General features: G+C 40.0%; 1 protein-coding gene across 3 annotated transcripts in view; it reads left to right on the plus strand.

Annotated features, from left to right (window-relative positions):
* The first annotated feature begins 5,277 nt into the window (after positions 1-5,277).
* The window catches only part of REC114 (REC114 meiotic recombination protein), a 104,606-nt gene continuing 88,931 nt past the window's right edge, over positions 5,278-20,952 (plus strand). For all 3 annotated transcript variants that reach the window (XM_035259169.3, XM_035259170.3, XM_035259171.3), the window contains exon 1: positions 5,278-5,461. In XM_035259169.3, coding sequence (XP_035115060.3) covers positions 5,303-5,461 — 159 coding nt within the window. In that variant the 5' untranslated portion in view covers positions 5,278-5,302. The remainder of the gene's footprint in view (positions 5,462-20,952) is intronic.

A 20,952-nucleotide genomic window follows, 5' to 3' on the forward strand; every position in this document is an offset into this window, starting at 1 on the left:
GGTGTGGATGGGCGACGGAACAGCAAGGGTGAGGCTCTGTGTGGTCTCAGCAGCCGGTAATAGTCTTCTAAGAGGGAGATGTGGGGGTGCAGTGTCTCATGCATGTAACTCCAGTGCTTTGGGAGACTGAGGCAGGAGGATTGCTTGAAGCCAGGAGTTTGAGACCAGCCTGGGCAACAAAGCAGAACCCCATCTCTACCGAAAAAAATAAAAAAGAAGAAGGGGATGTATTAACTCATAGTCACCTGTCATTTATTTGTTCTGACCACAAATGCTGTTGTTCTGCTGCTGCTAGTCAGCGAGGCATTGGAGGGTCTGCTTTGCATGTGAGAATCACTTCTCCCTCCTCTGAATGCCGGTTGTACCATCTTCCTGTGTGTAACTATACTAAAGCTAAATACATGAGGGTAGGGACTGTCTCTCTTGTTTGTTACTGCCTTGGTTTGGATTTCCACAGAAGCAGACCCTGAGACAAGCAGACTCTCAGGTGCAAGCAATTTATTTGAGAGGCAATCTGAGGAAACACTGATAGGGGAAGGAGACAGAGTAGGGAAGTTAGCCCAAAACGAATCATTACCAAGCCAGTTAGCATCATGGGTAAGTGGAACTTAATTCCACTAAGAAACTTAGGAAACAGGGTGTTGCATACATCTCAGAGCTATGCCACCTGAGGAGTAAGGGAACTTGGTATTTATATGACAGTTTCCATTAGTCACTGGTTTAGGGTTGCCCCCATTTAACATTAGCTGTATATCCATATAGAAAAGAATGATCCCTAATCCCTACATCACTTCACACAAACAATGTAATGTAAGAAGGATCATATGCTTAGTTGTAAAAGTTAGAACCATAAAGTTTTGGGAAGAAAATGTAGGAGGATATGTGTGCAACTTTAGGGTAAGCAAAGTTTTCTTAGGACGTAGAAAACACTATTAAAAACACCTGAAAATTAATTAAAATGCATTTAATCAAAATTACATACATCTGTTCTTTACAAAAACATTGTTAAGAAAATGAAAAGGCAAGTAATGGAACGGAAAAATATTTTCATCACATATATCTGACAAAGGACTGGTATCAGAATATATAAAGAACTCCTACAAATCAATAATGGCAATGATTTGAACAGACATTTTACACAAAACATATACAAATGGCCAATAAGCCAATATCATTTATCATCAGGGAAATGTAAATTAAAATCGCAATGAGGAACCACTATATATCCACCAGAATGGCTCAAACTAAATGCTTGATAATGCAAATGTCAGCAACTCTTATATTTTGCTGATGGGAGTGCAAAGTGGTACAATCACTGTGGGGAACCCTTTGGCAGTTTTTTACAAAGTTAAACAAACATCTCTCTAAGACCCAGAAAAATTCTATTTCTAGATATTTATTTATTATTTTTTTTTGAGATGGAGTTTCGCTCTGTTGCCCAGGCTGGAGTACAATGGCACGATCTTGGCTCACTGCAACCTCCTGCCCCCAGGTTTGAGCAATTCTCCTGCCTCAGCCTCCTGAGTAGCTGGGATTCCAGGTGCGTGCCACCACACCCAGCTAATTTTTGTATTTTTAGTAGAGGCAGAGGTTCACCATGTTGGCCAGACTGGTCTCAAACTCCTGATCTCAGGTGATCCGCTCACCTCGGCCTCCCAAAGTGCTGGTATTACAGGCATGAGCCATCGCACTGGGCCGTCTAGGTATTTATTGAAGATAAATGACAACACATATCTATTAAAAAAAACTTGTACAAAAATGTTCAAAACAGAAAAAAAAAAAACTAGAAAACATCCCAAATATCCACCAACAGGTAAAAAAAAGCAAACTGTGAAGTAGTCATTTAATAGAATGCTATTTAGCACTAAAAAGGAATGAATTATCGGTACATGCAACAACATGGATGGAGCTAAAAAACAAAATTACACTGAGTGATATAAGTAGATATAAAAGAATATATTCTGTGTGATTTCATGTATATAAACGAAGTCCTGGAACAGGAGAGCTAAGCAGTGGTGGTAACAGGGCACTCTGATTTGAGTAATGGAAAGAAGCACTCACAAGGGAAAGGGGCGGTTTTGAAAATGTTCTATATTTTGTTTTGGATGGTGGTTGCATGAATGTATATAGGTGTCAAAACCCATGTAATTGGATATGTGAGATCTTTGCTTTTTATTGTATAAAATTATACCTTAATAAAGATTACAGCTTTACCTTCTAAAAAGAAACACAGGGCCGGGCCCCGTGGCTCAGCACTTTGGGAGGCCGAGGAGGCCGAGGAGGTCAAGAGATGGAGACCATCCTGGTCAACAAGGTGAGACCCAGTCGTCTCTACTAAAAATACAAAAATTAGCTGGGCATGGTGGCGCATGCCTGTAGTCCCAGCTACTCAGGAGGCTGAGGCAGGAGAATTGCCTGAACCCAGGAGGCGGAGGTTTCAGTGAGCCAAAATCGCACCATTGCACTCCAGCCTGGGTAACAAGAGCAAAACTCCATCTCAAAAAAAAAAAAAGAAAAGAAAGAAAGAAAAAGAAAACACAATAGCTATTAACAATAGTGGGTAATTTGCTCAGTGTTCTACCCTCTACTAGATTGTGAGCTTCAAGAGAGCAGAAGCCGTGTTTGTTTTGCTCTCTACTGTAACCTCAGCACCTAGCATAGCACCTGGGACCTCCTGAGTGCTCAAGTCATATTTGTTAATATTGTAAGTTTGTAAGAGCCTCTGTGCATGGAGCTGTGGCTTTATTACATCTCCCTTTGCAGACATGATCTGTTCTTGGCAGAGGCTGGTGGCCCCAGAAGCTCAAGCACAGGTGCATTGTCTAGGAAGGGAGCTTGCAGGTGGGAGCCCAGCAGGGCTCTGGGTGTCCTTGGGCACTGACAGGGTCCCAACTGTGAGCACCATCTGCTCCTGTTGAAGGGAGTCTGACAGCAGCCCCAGCTCTGGACCTGGAAGGTGAGTACCTCTGAGACCCAATGTCAGGCTCCCATTCCCATCCTCCCTGCCTATAGAGAGCCCAAAGAAAGTCACTTTAACCCTGGAAATAGAAAGCACCAACATATGTACCACTTTGTAATTCACCAAGTGTTTTCCCACATATGTTCTTATTTTACCTTCTCAATGACTCTGTAAAGTAGTTGTTTAATAACCCTATTTTACAGAGAGGTTAACTGACTTCAGCAAAGTCACACAGCTGGCAAGTGACAAACCTGGGATTCAAATCAAGTTTTTAACCATCTATTCCTATATTAAATGCAGTACTGCTGTGTCATTTACGGACCTTCAGAAGCAATTTCTGAAATCTGATGCCTTTGATAAGCTTTACTGGACTGCTGGAAAGATAAGTAACCGACACTCCCTTGCCTTTTATTCAATTTATCCCATAGGCTTCTGAGAGATTAACCTGCCTGGACCATCCCTAGGATAGTGCCATTCTCCTATGCAAATTTTTCACATTCCTCATCACCTACCAAGTAAAACTCATATTCCTTAGCTGCTGTTCAGTGCTCTTTTGCCCCAACTCACCTTCGTGACCTCATCTTCCTTAAAAAACAACCTGGCATTCTAGCTAGTCATGTCATTATCCTCATTTCCACAACTTTACTCCTCAACTTCTCCTTCACATGGAACAACAGTTTCCCCCGTCTTCCCTTGGGAAATTGTTTTCGGCCTTCCAGTCCTAACTCAAATGCTGCTGCCACTCCCTGTTGGGAAGATTTTTACTTCATCTGAACCCTGAGAGCACATGGTTTGTACCTTTCCTGTGGCATTAACTGTCAGGTGTCATGGGTATATTTGCACCTTGCTTGTCTTCTTTATTAGATCCTGTGGTCCTAGAAGATTAGATATATGCCTTATCCGTTTCTGTAGCCCCTATGGTGACTAGCATGTTTGCACACTGTAGATATTTAATTGATACTTTGTAGAGTGAATCAATTACCACCTCTCCAACCATTGTGTATGAATCGAATACCCTTTAGTATGCATAGTTTTAAACATTGTTTGCATTTTAATTGTATTTTATGTATTTGGTTAGCATAACTTTTACCCTCTGTATACTTTGCTTCTAACTTGACATAGATTGTATGAATATCTAAATTCTTTGCAAATGAGGTGGACACATGGAGGTTGTGGAGTCCACAGCTCTACTCTGACTTTGCCATTCACTGGCTGTGTAACCTTGGACAAACCACATCTACTCTCTGAATTATTTTATTTTATTTTATTGAGACGGAGTCTTACTCGTAGCCCAAGCTGGAGTGCAGTGGTGCAATCTCCGGTCACTGTAACCTCTGCCTCCAGGGCTAAAGCAATTTTCATGCTTCAGCCTACTGAGTAGCTGGGATTACAGGCGTGTGCCACTGCGCCGTTTTTTGTTTTGTTTTGTTTTGTTTTGTTTTTTGGAGAGACGGGGTTCACCATGTTGCCCAGGGTGGTCTTGAACTCCTGAGCTCAGGCGATCTGCCCGCCTCAGCCTCCCAAAGTGCTTGGATTGGATTACAGGCGTGAGCCACCGCACCCGAAGACCTTAGTTTGCCTCCATCTATTAGATGGGGATAATAATCCCTGTTTTGCTTCTTTAATTCACCACAAGGTTGTTGGGAGGATAAAGGAAATAACAGATGTGTAAGTGCTTTTGCTGACTATAAATCACCCAGAAATGTCGTTCGTTGCATCTGCTGTTGGATGTAGGCACATCTTTTGTTGCTGACAGCCCCCACCCATCTGCTCCTCTCTTTCGGTGAAAAATTGACTGTCGGGTGGCGGAGTACGTCGAGGGGGCGGCAGGACGGATGGTGAGGAAGTAACCATATTTCCTGATTGGCGTGAGGCACTGGGGCTTTGCTGTGGTGGGTGTGAGGTGAAGCGGGGACACTGCCTTCTGAAAGGCCGCTATGAGGAAGGGAAACGCCTGTGTCCAGGCAGCCTCGACTACCGGCCTAGTTCCAGTGTGTAGGTTACAGGGAGGCAGCCAGTTTGGGAAACTTCTCCGAGTCAGAGCTCCGGAAGTTGGCATGGGCTGCCTGAGGGAAGGTGTGGGCCCAATTACTGCGCAAGCGCGACACCAACTCTCACTAATAAGGGTCACAATCTCCCTTCAACATAGAAGTGACCATCTCTACTCGGTGCCCAAGGTCAGGAAAGATGCTGTGGCCCAGCGATGCCCTCGGCGGGAATATTCGGAGCCTGCCCATTGACTTCCGCTGAAGCGGAGGGTGGGCCTTGGGGCGCTCCGCTTCCTGATTGGTTAGATGCCGGATTGGCAGGTCCCAGCCACCTGCGCGCGTGGTGAAGCCGGACATGGCGGAGGCGGGAAGAGTGCCCTTGAGCCTCGGGCTTGCAGGAGGAGAAGCAACAGAGTGGCCTCTGCAGCGGTATGCCCGCTGCATACCCTCAAACACCAAAGACCCACCTGGGCCACGCCTGGAAGCTGGGACAGTCCCCTCCCCCACATGGAAGGTGAGGCCCTAAGGCAGGAATGTCCCTGAGGTGCCCACAGTCCTGAGGAGGGGAGGCTCTGCGTGTACACTGGGCCGATGCCCCAAAAGCGATGCAGAGGGGACAGCGAGCAACCGCCAGGCGTGTTGGGGAGTGGACAGGCCAACAGCTAAGATAGGAAATACGAACCCTTTACAGTTTCCAAATAATTATTCAAGGGAGTAGTAAACATTCATATATTCAACATGTATTTATGGAGCTCAAGGATGTGCTAGACTCTATTCAGGGTGCTAGGGATAGAGCATTGAGCAAGATATAAACACTCCCTACCCTTATTGATGTTTTTAGTTTAGTGGAGGGTACACTGTTTATCCAAATAACTAATTACGGAAGAGACAACTGAATCATCCCATAACGAAGCACTCACACAGGACTAAATCTGAATCCTCGCCTTGCCAGTGAGTTTCTGCTACCTTGCTTTAGTCACTTAACCTCTCTGTACCTTATTTTATTTTAAAATAGAGATAATACTATAGTACAGGCCCTGAGAAATATTGGAAATTGGTTCCAGACCATCATAATAAATCAAGTCACGAACTTTTGGCCTCTCAGTGCATATACAACCTAAGTTTACAGTATACTCTAGTCTGTTAACTTGTCTAAATATTGCTAAAAACTGCTAACACTCACCTGAGCCTTCAGCAGGTCCATCTTTTTGCTGCTGGTGGGTCTTACTTCATGCTGGTGGCTGCTGACTGATCATGGTGGTGATTTCCCAAAGTTGGGGTGGCTGTGGCAATTTCTTAGAATAAGGCAACAATGCAGTTTGTCACCTGGATTGCCTCTTCCTTTCAGGAAGAATTGCTCTGTAGCATGCAATGCTGTTTAATGGCATTTTTACCCACAGTAGAACTTCTTTCAAAATTGGAGTTAATACTCTCAAATTTTGCTGCTGCTTTATCAACTAAGTTTATGTGATATTCTAAATACTTTGCTGTAGTTTCAGCAATGTTCACCACGTCTTTACTAGTAGTAGATTCCATCTTAAGAAACTACTTTCTTTGCTCATCCATAAAAAGCAACTCCTTGTCTCTTCAAGTTTTATAAAATTGTAGCAATTCAGTCTCATCTTCGGGCTTCACTTCTAATTCTAGTTCTCTTGCTCTTTCTACCACATCTGAAGTTTTTCCTCCACTAAAATCTTGAACCTATCAAAAGTCATCCATGAGGGTTAGAATCAACTTCTTCCAAATTCCTGTTAATGTTGATATGTTGACCTCCTCCCATGAATCACAAATGTTCTTAATAGTATCTAGAACGCTGAATCATTTTCAGAAGTTTTAAATTAACTGCCCAGACCCATCAGAGGAATCACTGTCTACAGAGAAGCTATAGCCGTATGAAATGTATTTCATAAATAATAAGACTTGAAAGTTGACAATTATTCCTTGATCATGGGCTGCAGAATGAATGTTGTGTTAGCAGGCATGAAAACAACATGATCTCTTTTTACATCTCTATCTGAGCTCTTGGGTGACCAGGTGCCTTGTCAATGAACAATAATATTTTGACAGGAATCTTTTCTGAGCAGTTGGTCTCAACAATGGACTTAAAATATTCAGTAAACCATGCTATAAACAAATGTGCTAATCCAGGCTTTGTTCTATTTATGGAGCACAGGCAGAGTAGAGTTAGCACAGTCCTATGGGCCCTAGGGCTTTCAGAACGTTAAATGAGCATTGGCTTCAACTTAGAGTCACTAGTGACATTTGCCCCTAATGCAAGAGTCAGCCTGTCCTTTGAAGCTTTGAAGCCAGGCATTGACTTCTCCTCTTAGCTGTGAACGTCCTAGATGACATCTTCTTCTTTTAGAAGGCTATTTCAAATACATTAAAAAATCAGATTAGACTTTGGCTTAAGGGAATGTTTTGCGACTGGTTTGATCTTCTATGCAGACCATTACAGCTTTTCATTTCAGCAATAAGGCTGTTTCACTTATCATTCTTGTGTTCATTGGAATAGCATCCTTTATTTCCTTTAAGAACTTTTCCTTTGTGTTTACAACCTGGGTAACTGGCATAAGTGGCCTAGGCTTTGACCTATCTTTGGCTTTCAACATGCCTTCCTCACTAAGCTTAATCATTTTTAGCTTTTAATTTAAAATGAGATGTGAGATTTTTCCTTTTACTTTAACACTTGAGGCCACTGTAGGGTTATTAATTGGCTGGATTTCAATATTGTGTCTCAGAATAGTGAGGACCAAGGAGAGAGAGAAGAGAGAGCAAAGGCTGGTAGATGGAGCAGTCGGAATACACATATCATTTATTGATTAAGTTCACTCTCTTCTATGGGCATGGTTTGTGGTACTCTAGAATAGTTACAATAGTAACATCAGAAATCACTGATCACAGATCCCCATGAAATATTATAATAATGAAAAAGCTTGAAATATTGTGAAAATTACCAAAATGTGACACAGAGACATGAAATGAAAACATGCTATTAGAAAATGGCCCTGAGAGACTTGATGGATGTAGGGTTGCCACAAACCTTCAATTAAAAAAATATATAATATCTGTGAATTGCACTAAAGCTAAGTGCAGTAACAGGAGGTGTGCCTGTATCTACCTCATAGTATTATTTTGAGCATTGAATAAGCTAATATATACCAATCACCTAAAATAGTGCCTATTTGTGTTAAATTATATAGGGGTTTGCTCTTATTATTATTTTGTTCTAGTGGTATGTTTTAACACCATAGGTTGCCAGTCATTCAGTTCCATTGTCTGGTTTGACTGTTGGATGTGGACCCTGAGATGTTGGATTATGCACATACATGTATATCTCATATGTGCACACACACAGACATGTTTGTGTATTTTGGGCAGCAGTAGGTAGGAGAAGAATTAAAGAGAATAAAGATCCCAGGTAGCTGGGTGCAGTGGCTCATGCTTGTAATCACCTGAGGTCAGGAGTTTGAGACCCGCCTGGCCAACATGACACAACCCCGTCTCTACTAAAAATACAAAAAATAGCCAGGTGTAGTGGTACACACCTATAGTCCCAGCTACTCAGGAGGCTGAGGCAGGAGAATTGCTTGAACCCGGGAGGTGGTGGTTGCACTGAGCTGAGATTGTGGCACTGCACTCCAACCTGAGTGACAGAGCAAGACTCTGTCTCAAAAAAAATCTCACAACATATACAGAGGCCACAACATACCTGAAAAACCTCAGCATGTGTCATGTATAGTGAGAAGGCTAGTAAATCCGGTGCTTAGAGAACAAGGACCACGGAAGCTTGAGATAAGCCTGTCTGAAGAGATAGGCAGGTGCCTTGTAAACATTATTATAAAACCAGTGACAAGCCACCGAACAGTTTTAAACAGAGGCATTTTCATCTTTGAAAGATCACTCTGGTTGTGGTGTGAAGATGGAATTGGAGGGGAATATAAGGAGATTCAGAAAGATCACTTAGAATGCTGTTGCAGAGTTATAGGCAAGAGATGATGATGGCTTAGACTCAGGGCATGGCAGTAGAGATGGGGATATTGGGAATATATTTTGGAGACCAAAATGAAAAGATTTGGTGATTGATTGTATATGAGTGGCGAGAGTAAAGGACTTCTGGGTTTCTAGCAGAAGCAACTGAGTAGATGGTTTTAGAGAATGGGAAACACTGGAGGAGGAAGAGTGAGAGAAAGATCCAAGACTTTCCGTTTTGGATGTGTTGAATTTAATTAATGTGTAACGCATCCAAGTGGAGATATTGAATAGGTAGTTGGGTATATTGGTCTAGACTCAGAAGGAACATCTGGGCTGGAGATGTAAAGGTGTGAGTCATCAGCGTAAAGGTGATATTTATAGTCGGGATTAGATGAGATTCGGGACTAAGCTCAAAGGTAATCCAACATTTGTAAGTAAGGTAGAAGAATATTGACAAGGGGCCAGGCACAGTAGCTCACACCTGTAATCCCACCACTTTGGGAGGCTGAGAAAGGTGGATCACTTGAGGTCAGGAGTTTGAGACCAGCCTGGCCAACGTGGTGAAACTCAAGGCTATCCGGGAGGATGAGGCAGGAGAGTCCCTTGAACCCAAGAGACAGAGGTTGCAGTGAGCCAAGACCGTGCTACTGCACTCCAGCCTGGGCAACAGAGTGAGACTATGTCAATCAATCAATCAATAAAAAGACTGACCAGGGACAGAGAGTTGAGAAGCAACCAAGAGAATGAAGATTTATCAGTGCTAAAGAGAATTATTTCCAGGGGAAAGAGAAGTTGATTGACTTGGCCGAATAATGCTGCAAAATGGAGAAACATGATGACTAAGTGATACCTATTCAGTTTAGCGGCAGAACGTCCTTAATGGTCTTTACCAAGAGAAATTGAAGTGGAGTGAAGGGAGTAGAAGCCAGGTAAGTGTGGGCTAAAGAATGGCTGATAGGTGAGGAAGTGGAGCCAATGTGCACGGACAGTTCTTCCAAGAGGCTTGGCTGTGAATGTGATTACAGAAAGGGCACATGAATTATTCACCACATTCTAGAATATTAGAGCCAGGGGCACTCCTTAAAGATTGAAATCAGTATATCTAGGATCATAAAAAAGGCATTAAATTCCTAGTTGTACTGTTTTGAAACCCTGTGTCCTAAGAAGTTATGTAGGCTGAAATACAAAATGAGGTGAAGAAAGAGTTAAATTCAAGGATGACTGATCTATAATTGGAGCTTATAAAATACTGGGAATGTTTGATGACATATTTAATTTCTGAGACTGCTCGATGGGTTCCTTGATACCTTCTCATAACATTCTTTAAGCCCATTCTCCTAAAGCATCTGTGTTGGGTGCAGCTGAATAATTCTTAAATTCTTATCCTGCAACCCAGAGGCCAGGACATTTGGCCATTCTAAGGAGTTGTTATTACAGTTTTTTTTTTTTTACTTCTCTTTGCAAAACTCTTCATAATTGCTTATAAGGAACAGTGCTTTTAACAGTTTTCAAATGTTTGGCATAAAGCCACAGCTACAGTGACAAGAGATGAGGCTGGCTTTTGCAGTGCTTTTGAAAACTGAACATTTGTACCTTCCTTTGAATCTGTGCCGAGCCATCCTACCCGCTGTGATCAGTTTCAGCCTAGGTCTGTCATTTTTTTTTTTTAAACGAAAGAGAAAACAAGATTTGTTCTATTTTATGGGCACTGGGACTATTGTGCAATAATAATAATAAAAGATGAGCCATCTAAAGAACTGTACTCTCTAAGTCTCATGTGAATTTTTTATTTTAAAAATATGTGGTACCTGCAGTAAAAAAAGAGGTTAGGTAAAGCATAAAAATATATTATTGTGGAGGATAGAGTCATTCTAGTTGTTTGTTCTTTAGGGAACTTTTGAATTCAACCTTGGTTGAACCTATTTTGAGTTCTTTCATTTTTTCGGATTATGGGATAATTCATTCTCCTGGTACTGTTCTCTGTAGTTAATTACAGAGAAAATGTTCATCACAATGGCCCTATATGCTGAGACAAAAATGTCAACTCAAGAGAAAAAATGAATAGTACAACAAGACTCCTCAGACTCGAAGCCCCAGTTGAGAAGGAATATCAATTCTGGGACATAAAGAATATTATATATAAAATATCTAATTTATTTTATAGACTAATATACTTCATTATGTTTATTGATTTGATTTACTCTTTGAATTGAATTAATCTTGTTAAAATACACTATCTTGAGATAAACACAATTTGGAAGCAAATGAACTTTGTAATACACACACACAGGCACACTGAAAACCCAGTGGTTTAGAGCTATGCTACCCAGACTTTAATGTGCATAGAAATAATCTGGGGATTTAATTAAAAATGCAGTTCTGACTCAGAATAGGTCTGGTATGAGGAATGAGATTCTAGTTCTAACAAGCTCCCAGGTGACTCGGATGCTGTTGGTTCAAGGACCACACTTTGAGAGGCAGGGGTTTAGAAGATCTTGAATGAAATGATAGCCATATAGTAAATTTGATAAAATGAATTTATAGAGTTATGAGGTAAGGCAATCAAATTCATAATGACTATGCAAATGTTTTATTAATAGGGTTAATATTTAAGCCATCTATCGTCATTTAAGTGGAATGAGCAAATGTTAGTTCCTTACATCTGTTGGCTCAGCCTTTCTGAAAGATATAATAAAAGATTGGTCCATTTAATGCATTTTATGTCTGAATATAATTTAGTCTGCTAATAAGTAGACTAATTTGAAAGGTGATGTTAATTGCAGGTTGCTTTTAAATTAAAGTTTTACCATGTTTTTCAGATCCAAGGATTTCTCAGACATGCCCTAATTGGTTGAACCTGACAACTTCTTAGTTTTTTTTTCCTTTCAAAGGGAAAAAAAAAAAATCATCCTTTAATTTTTATAGGAGGAACTTAAAATAATTGCCCTACTTAGAAATTAAGAAATAGAATGTGAGGCCCGGCCTGGTGGCTCACGTCTGTAATCCCCGCACTTTGGGAGGCTGAGACAGGCAGATCATGAAGTCAGGAGATGGAGACCATCGTGGCCAACATGGTGAAACCCTGTTGTTACTAAAAATACAAAAATTAGCTGGGTGTGGTGGCACGTACCTGTAGCCCCAACTACTCAGGAGGCCGAGGCAGGAGAATCACTTGAACCCAGGAGGCAGAGGTTGCAGTGAGCCAAGATTGCACCACTGTACTCTAGTCTGGTGACAGAGTGAGACTCCACCTCAAAAAATAAATAAAATAAAAATAAAGAAATCGAATGTGAAGTTTGTATTTGAAATGAACTTTTAAATGTGGATTTAACATTAGATATACTTTGGATCTTCTTAACAGTGTTCTTTTTTCTTTTGTATTATTCTTAGTGTCTACATAATACTAAGTACATGCTAGGTGCTCAGTAAATGTTTGAATATATGGTGTGGTAACTTTGCTTATGATAATATAATTTTTGAATGATAGCTATTATTTATTGTTTACTTTGGTATATTTTTTACAGGAGCCCTATGAAGCAAATGTTATTATACCCATTTTACAGATAAGTGAACTGAAACTCAGGTTCAGTGGCTTTCCCAGAAACAAAGATAAGTTGAAAAAAGAATTTAGACCCTCGTTTTCTTGTCTCTAAAGCCTGTGCTTCTAACTTCTATGCTGTTTGCCTAAAAGTATTAGTATTTCATATGGTGTGTAGCAGTTCAATTATGTGGATGAAAAAGTTTTAGATCAACACACAGGATAAAAATGACAAAAACAATAGCTTTTTATTTGTTCTTAAGGAAAATTTAAGATTGAGTAAAACCCCGAGAAGGTTATTTTTTTAAATAGTAAGATACTTCTTCTTTGTATGCTTGATATTTTTTTATTGCATGCCTTAAGTTGTGAATTTTACTTTGTTGGGTACAGGGTATTTTTGTATTTCTGTAAATATTTCTGAGCTTTTTTTTCCAGGTAAGTTACTTGGAAGCAATTTGATCCTTTCAAGTCTTGCTTTTAAGCTTTGTCAGCTGGGACCAGAGTGGCTTGGACTAGGGCTAATTTTTCTCACTTCTGAGGCAAAGCTCTTCAGAGTATTCTACTCAATGTAAATTGTTTTCTCTACTAAGAACAGGCCCTGTTACCTAGCCTGTGTGAGCTCTGGGGATTATTCCTTAAATCCTTTCAGATGGTCCTTTCCCCGCCCTCTGGCAGTTTCCTTACACATAAATATGTTGATCCGTACTCAGCTGAAGCAAAGGAGGAGGTTCTACAAGTGTCTGGAGTTCTCTCTTTGTACCGGTCTCTCTCCTCTGGGGTTCTGTCCTGCAAACTCTAGCTGCACTGACCTCCTAGGACTTGCAGCTTCAACTTCTCAGCTCTCAGAGCTCACCAGGCTCTGCCTGGGTTTATCATCCTTGTACTCTGACCTGGAAACTCACTCCAAGAAGTAACCTGGGGCAGTGGTAAGGGCTCACCTGCTTCATTTTCTGTTATTTCTTAGGAATTACATCCTTTATTACCTGATACCTATTGACTTGAGAACTGTTGCTTCTTTTGATTTGTTCAGTTTTTTAGTTATTTCATGCAGGAGGTATGAAATACCTCTCCTAGGTTCAAGTGATTCTCCTGCCTCAGCCTCCTGAGTAGCTGGGATTACAGCTGCCCGCCACTGCTGCCCGGCTAATTTTTGTATATATATGTTTTTTGAGATGGAGTTTTGCTCTGTTGCCCAGGCTGGAGTACAGTGGCACAATCTTGGCTCACTGCAACCTCTGCCTCCCAGGTTCAAGTGATTCTCCTGTCTCAGCCGCCCGAGTAGCTGGGATTACAGGCGCGCACCACCATGCCCAGCTAATTTTTGTAGTTTTAGTAGAATTGGGGTTTCACCATGTTGGTCAGGCTGGTCTTGAACACCTGACCTCATGATCCACCCACCTCAGCCTCCCAAAGTGCTGGAATTACAAGCATAAGCCACTGTACCTGGCCAATTTTTGTATTTTTTCAGAGGAGGTGGGGTTTTACTGTGTTGTCCAGGCTGGTCTTGAACTCCTGACCTCGAATGATCCATCCACCTTGGCCTCCCAAAGTGCTGTGGATTACAGGCGTGAGGCACCACACCTGGCCCTAATTAAATATGCTTCCGAATGGCAAAGCTGGGATTTGATCTTAGCTATGATTCCAGATACTGTCTTTTATAAAGTAGTAGTCATTAGTGTTGTTCACCAAATATGCTCAGATCATGTATTCCTGACCTCTTGAAGTTAAGTGTGTTATATGACTGGTTTTGGCCGATGACATGTGATCAGAACCAAATGTCATGAGCAGAAGCTTTAAGAGCCAGTGCATGATTCATCTTATTCTTTTTCTTTGCCAGCGTTGCAGATATTGGCTTCTCTGTTAGCCTACGTCCTACACAGTGAAAACATAGGCGGTGTGAGGTAGAGTGTGAAGACAGACAGAATAAGAATGGATAGGTAGTTTAAGTGAGAAATAAACCTTTGCTTTTGGGGGTTGTTAATTTCTGCAGTATACTGCACCTGACTGATAAAGAATTTTTTTTTACTTGTGGTTATGTTTAATTGAATTACATGTCGTGTACATTGTAGATTGCATGGGCTTTTGAGGAAGAACCTTATAACTGATGTTCTAACATTTTTTTTCTACGACAAAATCATTACTTGTTCCAAAGCATTAGTTTATAAATGCATATTTCCAACTTGAGACCAGTCTTTGTTCTCTTTCTTCAGTAAGCAAAATCTTATTTTGTAACAGACTTAGTTTTCAAAGAGGCTATGGCTTGTTTATGAAACATGATTTAAGGTAGAATTTATTTGGACAAATAACTGAAGAAGATTTTTTCAGCTTAGTGGTGTTTTTTGTTTTGTTTTGTTTTGTTTTGTCTTATTTTATTTTTTGAGACAGAGTCTTGATCTTATTGCCCAAGCCGGAGTACAGTAGCGTGATCTTGACTCACTGCAACATCTGCCTCCTGGGTTCAAGCGATTCTCCTGCCTTGGCCTCCTGAGTAGCTGGGATTACAGGCATGTACCACCATGCCTGGCTAATTTTTTTTATTTTTAGTAAAGACAGGGTTTCACCAGGTTGGTCAGGCTGGTCTCAAACTGCTGACCACAAGTGATCCGCCTACCTCAGCCTCCCAAAGTATTGAGATTACAGGTGTGAGCCACCACAGCTGGCTAGCTTAGTGGTTTAAGGAGTCTAAGAAGTTACAGTTTAGAATGAGGCCCAAGAGTATTAAAATTCATTCATTTTTAGGATTTATTCTCTACCCATTATATGCCAGATATTATGCAAGGCTCTGTTTAAAGATGGTTAAAGCATCTCTACTGGAACAGCCAATTAAGCTCAAGTACCTGCTGATTTGAATATAGGGTGTTTTTGACTTCACAAATGACAGCACTGTATCTGAGAAATAAAGTGTTTCCTTAACTCAAATTTAGAAATATAATTTGAATATTGAAACTGTTATGAACTTAAGTGGGCTTTGTGAATAAATAGAAGAGCATGCCTATGAAGATAGCAAAGGCGAATGTGAGAGTTGCAGAGATCTAGGATAGGTTTGATAATGGGAAGTGCCACTTTCTGGTATAGTTACTGATTTATATGGGATTTAGTAGACTGGGAAATGTTTAAAGGATATTTTAAACATGTTGAAGAAATGTCGTGGGAGTATTTGTTGTAGAAATAACCAGAGTGGCCTCGACTGGTAATTTCAAAGACATAAGGAACTTATTCTCTGTTGCATGGAAAGTGTTTTGAGTAAGTATAGTCTATTTATGGCTACTGATAGAGGTGATCAAGTTAATTCTAGTACCTGGGTTTACCAAGACTGGATAATTTCATGATCAGTAATCTTATTAGGGATGTGGTAAAAGGAGAAGAATTACATCTCATGCTTTGATACATGAGATAATTTTTGTATATTGTAAGAGAAAAAATCCGTGTGTGTGTGTATTATTTTCTTGGTGGTAGGAAGATCTGCATGTTATTGCTTTTGTATTTTTATTATTCTTATAGTTAAAACTTTGTATTTCTGTGAAACATCAAAAAATGCTGAATTTTATCGTTTGGTAATTGGTATGTAGCAGGACCACTTTTATTAGCATAATATACTCTACAAGTTTGTTGAAATAATTTATTAGACTCCTTTGCTACCAAGAGTCAGTGGGAAGGCAGTTGATAGCCTACTTAGCAATTTTGCACATTTTCCATATTTTATAGTGCGTAAAATAGCAACTTGGGCCAATATATAAAGCTGTGACACTTTCTGAAGGGTCTTAAAAGCAGAAAACAAAACTCTTAATCTAGTACATAATTTAATTCATCACAATCTGAGTAACAATACTGTTTTCACCTTTCATGTAGATATAATTTAGGGTAAGTATATTTGAACTACTTTTCTGTATTTTCATACTCTTTTGACTTTTTTCTACTTCATTTTATGTTTTTCTTATAGTACAGACTTGTACTAACACATGCATGTAAATTTTGAGAATATTCTGTTTAACCCATATATAAGCTGCGCTATTGTTACTTAACTGATGTATAAGCTTGTAATAGAGAGGTTCCAAATAAATTCAGTGTGTACTGCCGTGTTGATGGCAAAATACTGCAATAGACGGATGTCAGATTGATGTCAATGTTAAGCTACATTTAGATTGGCAACTGGGACGAAGAGAAGATGTAAACTTTATATATGTTCTCTATGACCCCTTAACATTAATGTCTTCTGTTATGACTTGGTCATTAGAGATAACATTTTTCTTTTTTTTCTTTTTGAGACAGAGTCTCACTCTGTCGCTCAGTCTTGAGTGTAGTGGTGCGATCTCAGCTCGCTGCAACCCGTGCCTCCCGGGTTCAAGCAATTCTCCTGCCTCAGCCTCCTGAGCCTGGGTTCAAGTGATTCTCCTGCCTCAGCCTCCTGAGTAGCTGGGATTATAGGCACCCTGCCACTGTGCCTGGCTAATTTTTGTATTTTTAGTAGAGATGGGGTTTCACCATCTTGCCCAGGCTAGTCTTGAACTCCTGACCTCAGGTGATCCACCTGCCTTGGCCTCCCAAAGTGCTGGGATTACAGGCATGAACCACCGTGCCTGGCCAACATTTTTAAGTTTTCCGTATCGTGTTAATGTGAACATGCCAGAATCATCAAGTTATCGCTCATTAAAGGTATTTCCCAAGGGCCAGAAATCAGCAATTTTTTTTCTCAGATATCTGGATTATGTTAGATGTTATGATATTGGAATGTCTCTGTAGAATTAGGACGTTATATTCAAAGCCTAAATACAGTATCATTGTCCTTTGTAGTAAGCTGAATGCTTTTCTTAACCTTGATTCTACACAGTCAACAAAGAACATGAAAGCCTCTAACAATTTTTATTCTAAGGCATTCAAGCATAATCAAAGGTAGACAGAATAATATAGTGATACATGTATGCATCATCTAGCTTTAAGAATTACCAACTCACAGCTAGGCTAGTTTCGTCTATACCATGTCCACTTCCTGCTCATCATGTTATTTTGAAGCAAATCCCAGACATATTTCATCCATGATTATTTCACTTCGTATCTCTAAAAGAAAAAGGATTTAAAAAAACATAACCATAATACCCTAAAATTAACAATTCCTTAATATTATCAAATGGTGTTCAAATTTCAAGTAGTCTTATAAGCATCACAATTCTTTTAAACATGGCCCAAAATTGTGATTTTTTTTTTTGTTGTATCTTTTAATTTTTAGGTGTCCTCACCGTGTTTCACTGACCTCACCTCTCTCTCTTCCTTGTGGTTTAAGAAATCAGGTTATTCTACAGAGTTTCTTAGTTAGGGTTTTGCCGACTGCCATCTCTGTGGTGCAGTTTAATGTGATCCTTTGTGCTCTGTATTTCTTGTGAACTGGTTGGTCACTGAATCTAGAGGCTTCACCAAATTCAGGTTGGATTTTCTTATATTTTCTTTATATATTATCTGGAATATTTTTGTAAAGAAAAACATCCCCATATCTATAAGAGGTTACCCAGTGGTTGGTTTTTATAGCAGAGGTAGAATAAATTCTTGATTCTTTCTCTTCATTTACCACTTTAAAAAACGAGTTAGGCTGGGTGCCGTGGCTCATGCCTGTAATCCTAGCACTTTGGGAGGCCGTGGTGGGCACATCACTTGAGGTCAGGAATTTCAGACCAGCCTGGCCAACATAGTGAAACCCCATCTCTGCTAAAAATATAAAACTTAGCTGGGTGTGGTGGCGCATGCCTGTCATCCCAGCTACTCGGGAGGCTGAGGCAGGAGAATTGCTTGAACCCACAAAGCAGAGGTTTCAGTGAGCCAAGATTGCACGGCTGCACTCCAGCCTGGGTGACAGAAAAAAAAGAGTTGGTTCCTTAGTCCCCTTCAGTGTTGAAGGAGGATGTTTTTGTTTTTAACTAGAAGCTTTTAAGATCTTCCTCTATCCTTGGAATTCAGGAAATTAATCAGGATGTGTCTAGTTGATTTTTTTTTAAACCCCATCCCCATTAATGCCTGAACTTAAACCCTTTCTATCTTCAGTCTCACATCTTTCTGCAGTTGTAGAATATCTCATTTTCTTATTTGTGTAATCAGTGCCTTTTCTCAGTCTTTTTTTTCTCCCTCTACTTTAGCGCCTCTCACTAACATTTTTTCTCCTGGATCTGAATCTTTGCTCCACGTTATCTTATATTGTTTCACATGATTTCTTTATCCTAACTTTGCTCTATTTTTCTCCTGCTTGCTCTTTTAAGCTATTAATTTGGTCTCAGTAGTGTCCATCCACTCTTCAATTAGCTATTGAATTTTTATAATCATAAAGCATAGTTTTAGTTTCAAGATTTTCCTTAAGTGTGAATAATGGTTATTATAGTATTATTTAGTAAGAAATATAAAATAGAAATATATATTTTTTATTATTATTATAGTTATTATTATTTGGTTTAAGCTGTTGTCGGTCTCCGCTAGCAGTTTGTTCCACCAAGAGCCTTGAGTTTTGGGTTTCCTGTTGTTCTTCATTGCTTTAACCCATAGGGTATGTAGTTATTTTCCTTTGTCTAACTTAAGGCTCTTTTCGCTCCTGGGTCTCATCTCCCAAGAGTGGACACTTTAAGTGGTGAATGTTGGGAGATGCAGAAGTAACAGTGCTGTGGGCCTCCTGTAGAGAAGTAGGAAGGACTCATTTGAATTGTCCAACTCCTTTCTGAGAGACCACTAGGAACTTCAGAGCACAGTCTGGTTTGCCCATCTTCTTGGGGTCCACAGTTTCTATGGACTAGGCTTTCTCACAAGAACTGCAGCATTGTCTTTGCCCCAGGACTCCTTGCTTAGGATCTCCTTTCTCCTGCAGAGGGAAACTATTCTACTAGCTCTTTTTATGTGGATCCTAAGACCTCAGTCCCAGTCCACCCTTCTGGCTCTCCTGGATGCTGGTCTTTTTTTTTTGAGACGGAGTTTTGCTTTTGTTACCCAGGCTGGAGTGCAATGGCGCGATCTTGGCTCACCGCAACCTCCGCCTCCTGGGTTCAGGCAATTCTCCTGCCTCAGCCTCCTGAGTAGCTGGGATTACAGGCACGCACCACCATGCCCAGCTAATTTTTTGTATTTTTAGTAGAGATGGGGTTTCACCATGTTGATCAGTTTTTTTTTTTTTTTGGTTTTTTTTTTTGAGATGGAGTCTTGCTGTGTCACCCAGTCTGGAGTGCAGTGGTGTGATCTTGGCCTACTGCAACCTCCGCCTTCTGCTTCCCAGATTCAAGAGATTCTCCTGCCTCAGCTTTTCAAGTAGCTGGTATTACTGGCACTCACCACCATGACTGGCTAATTTTTGTGTTTTTAATAGAGACAGGGTTTCATCATTTTGACCAGACTGGTCCTGAATTCCTGACCTCAGGTAATCCACCTGCTTCGGCCTCCCAAAGTGCTGGGCTTTCAGCTATGAGTCACCATCCTCAGCCAGATGTTGGTCTTAATAATTGCTTAAGGAAAGGTAATTGGTATTTGGATTGGATTTGAAAAGAGAAGACTTCAGGGATGCAATGAAGCTACCATTTTTTCCCGAACCCCTTGGAAGTTCTTAAATTGGATATTTTCTAACTATATGAGCGCACTATATAGATCTTTTGGATGAGGGATTGCAACAGACATCTGAAAAATCATAAGCCTGGAATTCCCTTCCCTCAGATATCTGGTTAACTTTCATGTCTTTGGTCTTTGCTCAAGCCTCACCTTCTCAGTACCTATCCTAACCTCTCTATATTGTAACACCTGTGTCCTGTCTTTGTACTCTGATTCCACTTACTCTGGTCTATTTCTTCCCTAGTTCTTAGCATTATCTCATATACCAGATAATTTTTTATTTACTATGTTTGGTGATGTGCCCAGAACATCTTACGTCTAGAATGAGTATTTTTTAACATCTTCTTCCTCTGAGTGATGAAATGATTTTCAGAAACAATCATTAAATTAAATGAAAAATATTTATTATGCAGTGAACATTTTCTTTTATTGAGCTTTGTTATAATAATTATGCCAAATAAATAAGAATAATACAGTATAAGGCAGGAAAAAAATCCTCAACTATTTAGCCAATTGTTTTTGTATCTAGTTAATTGTTTTGAGTTGGATTCTGCAGTTACAGACTGATGTTTTATGTAATTGGTCATTAACAAGTGAATTTTTTTTTAAGTAAAACTAAGCATTTCCAGAAGGTACAGTTTATACAACTATTAATAAAATTACTGGTATGTTTTATCCCCTTTTAATGTTCTTTAGTTTTGAAACACTTAAAGAGAATAAATTTCAGTGTTAAAGATATTGTTCAAATTTAGTAAAATATTTTGAATGTGAACTAAAATTTGCACTTATTAAATAAAAAAGTTACATCTTGCTATTTACATTGTATTTCATTGTTTTAAATTTTAGACACAAGTACCAAAAGTTCCCGTAAAATGACAGAGTTGGAGTGCCTCAAGTTCTGTTTCTTGGTCTTTACAATCACTGTG

The sequence above is a fragment of the Callithrix jacchus genome, chromosome 8, assembly GCF_049354715.1.
Source record: "Callithrix jacchus isolate 240 chromosome 8, calJac240_pri, whole genome shotgun sequence".
Taxonomy (NCBI): Eukaryota; Metazoa; Chordata; class Mammalia; order Primates; family Cebidae; genus Callithrix; species Callithrix jacchus.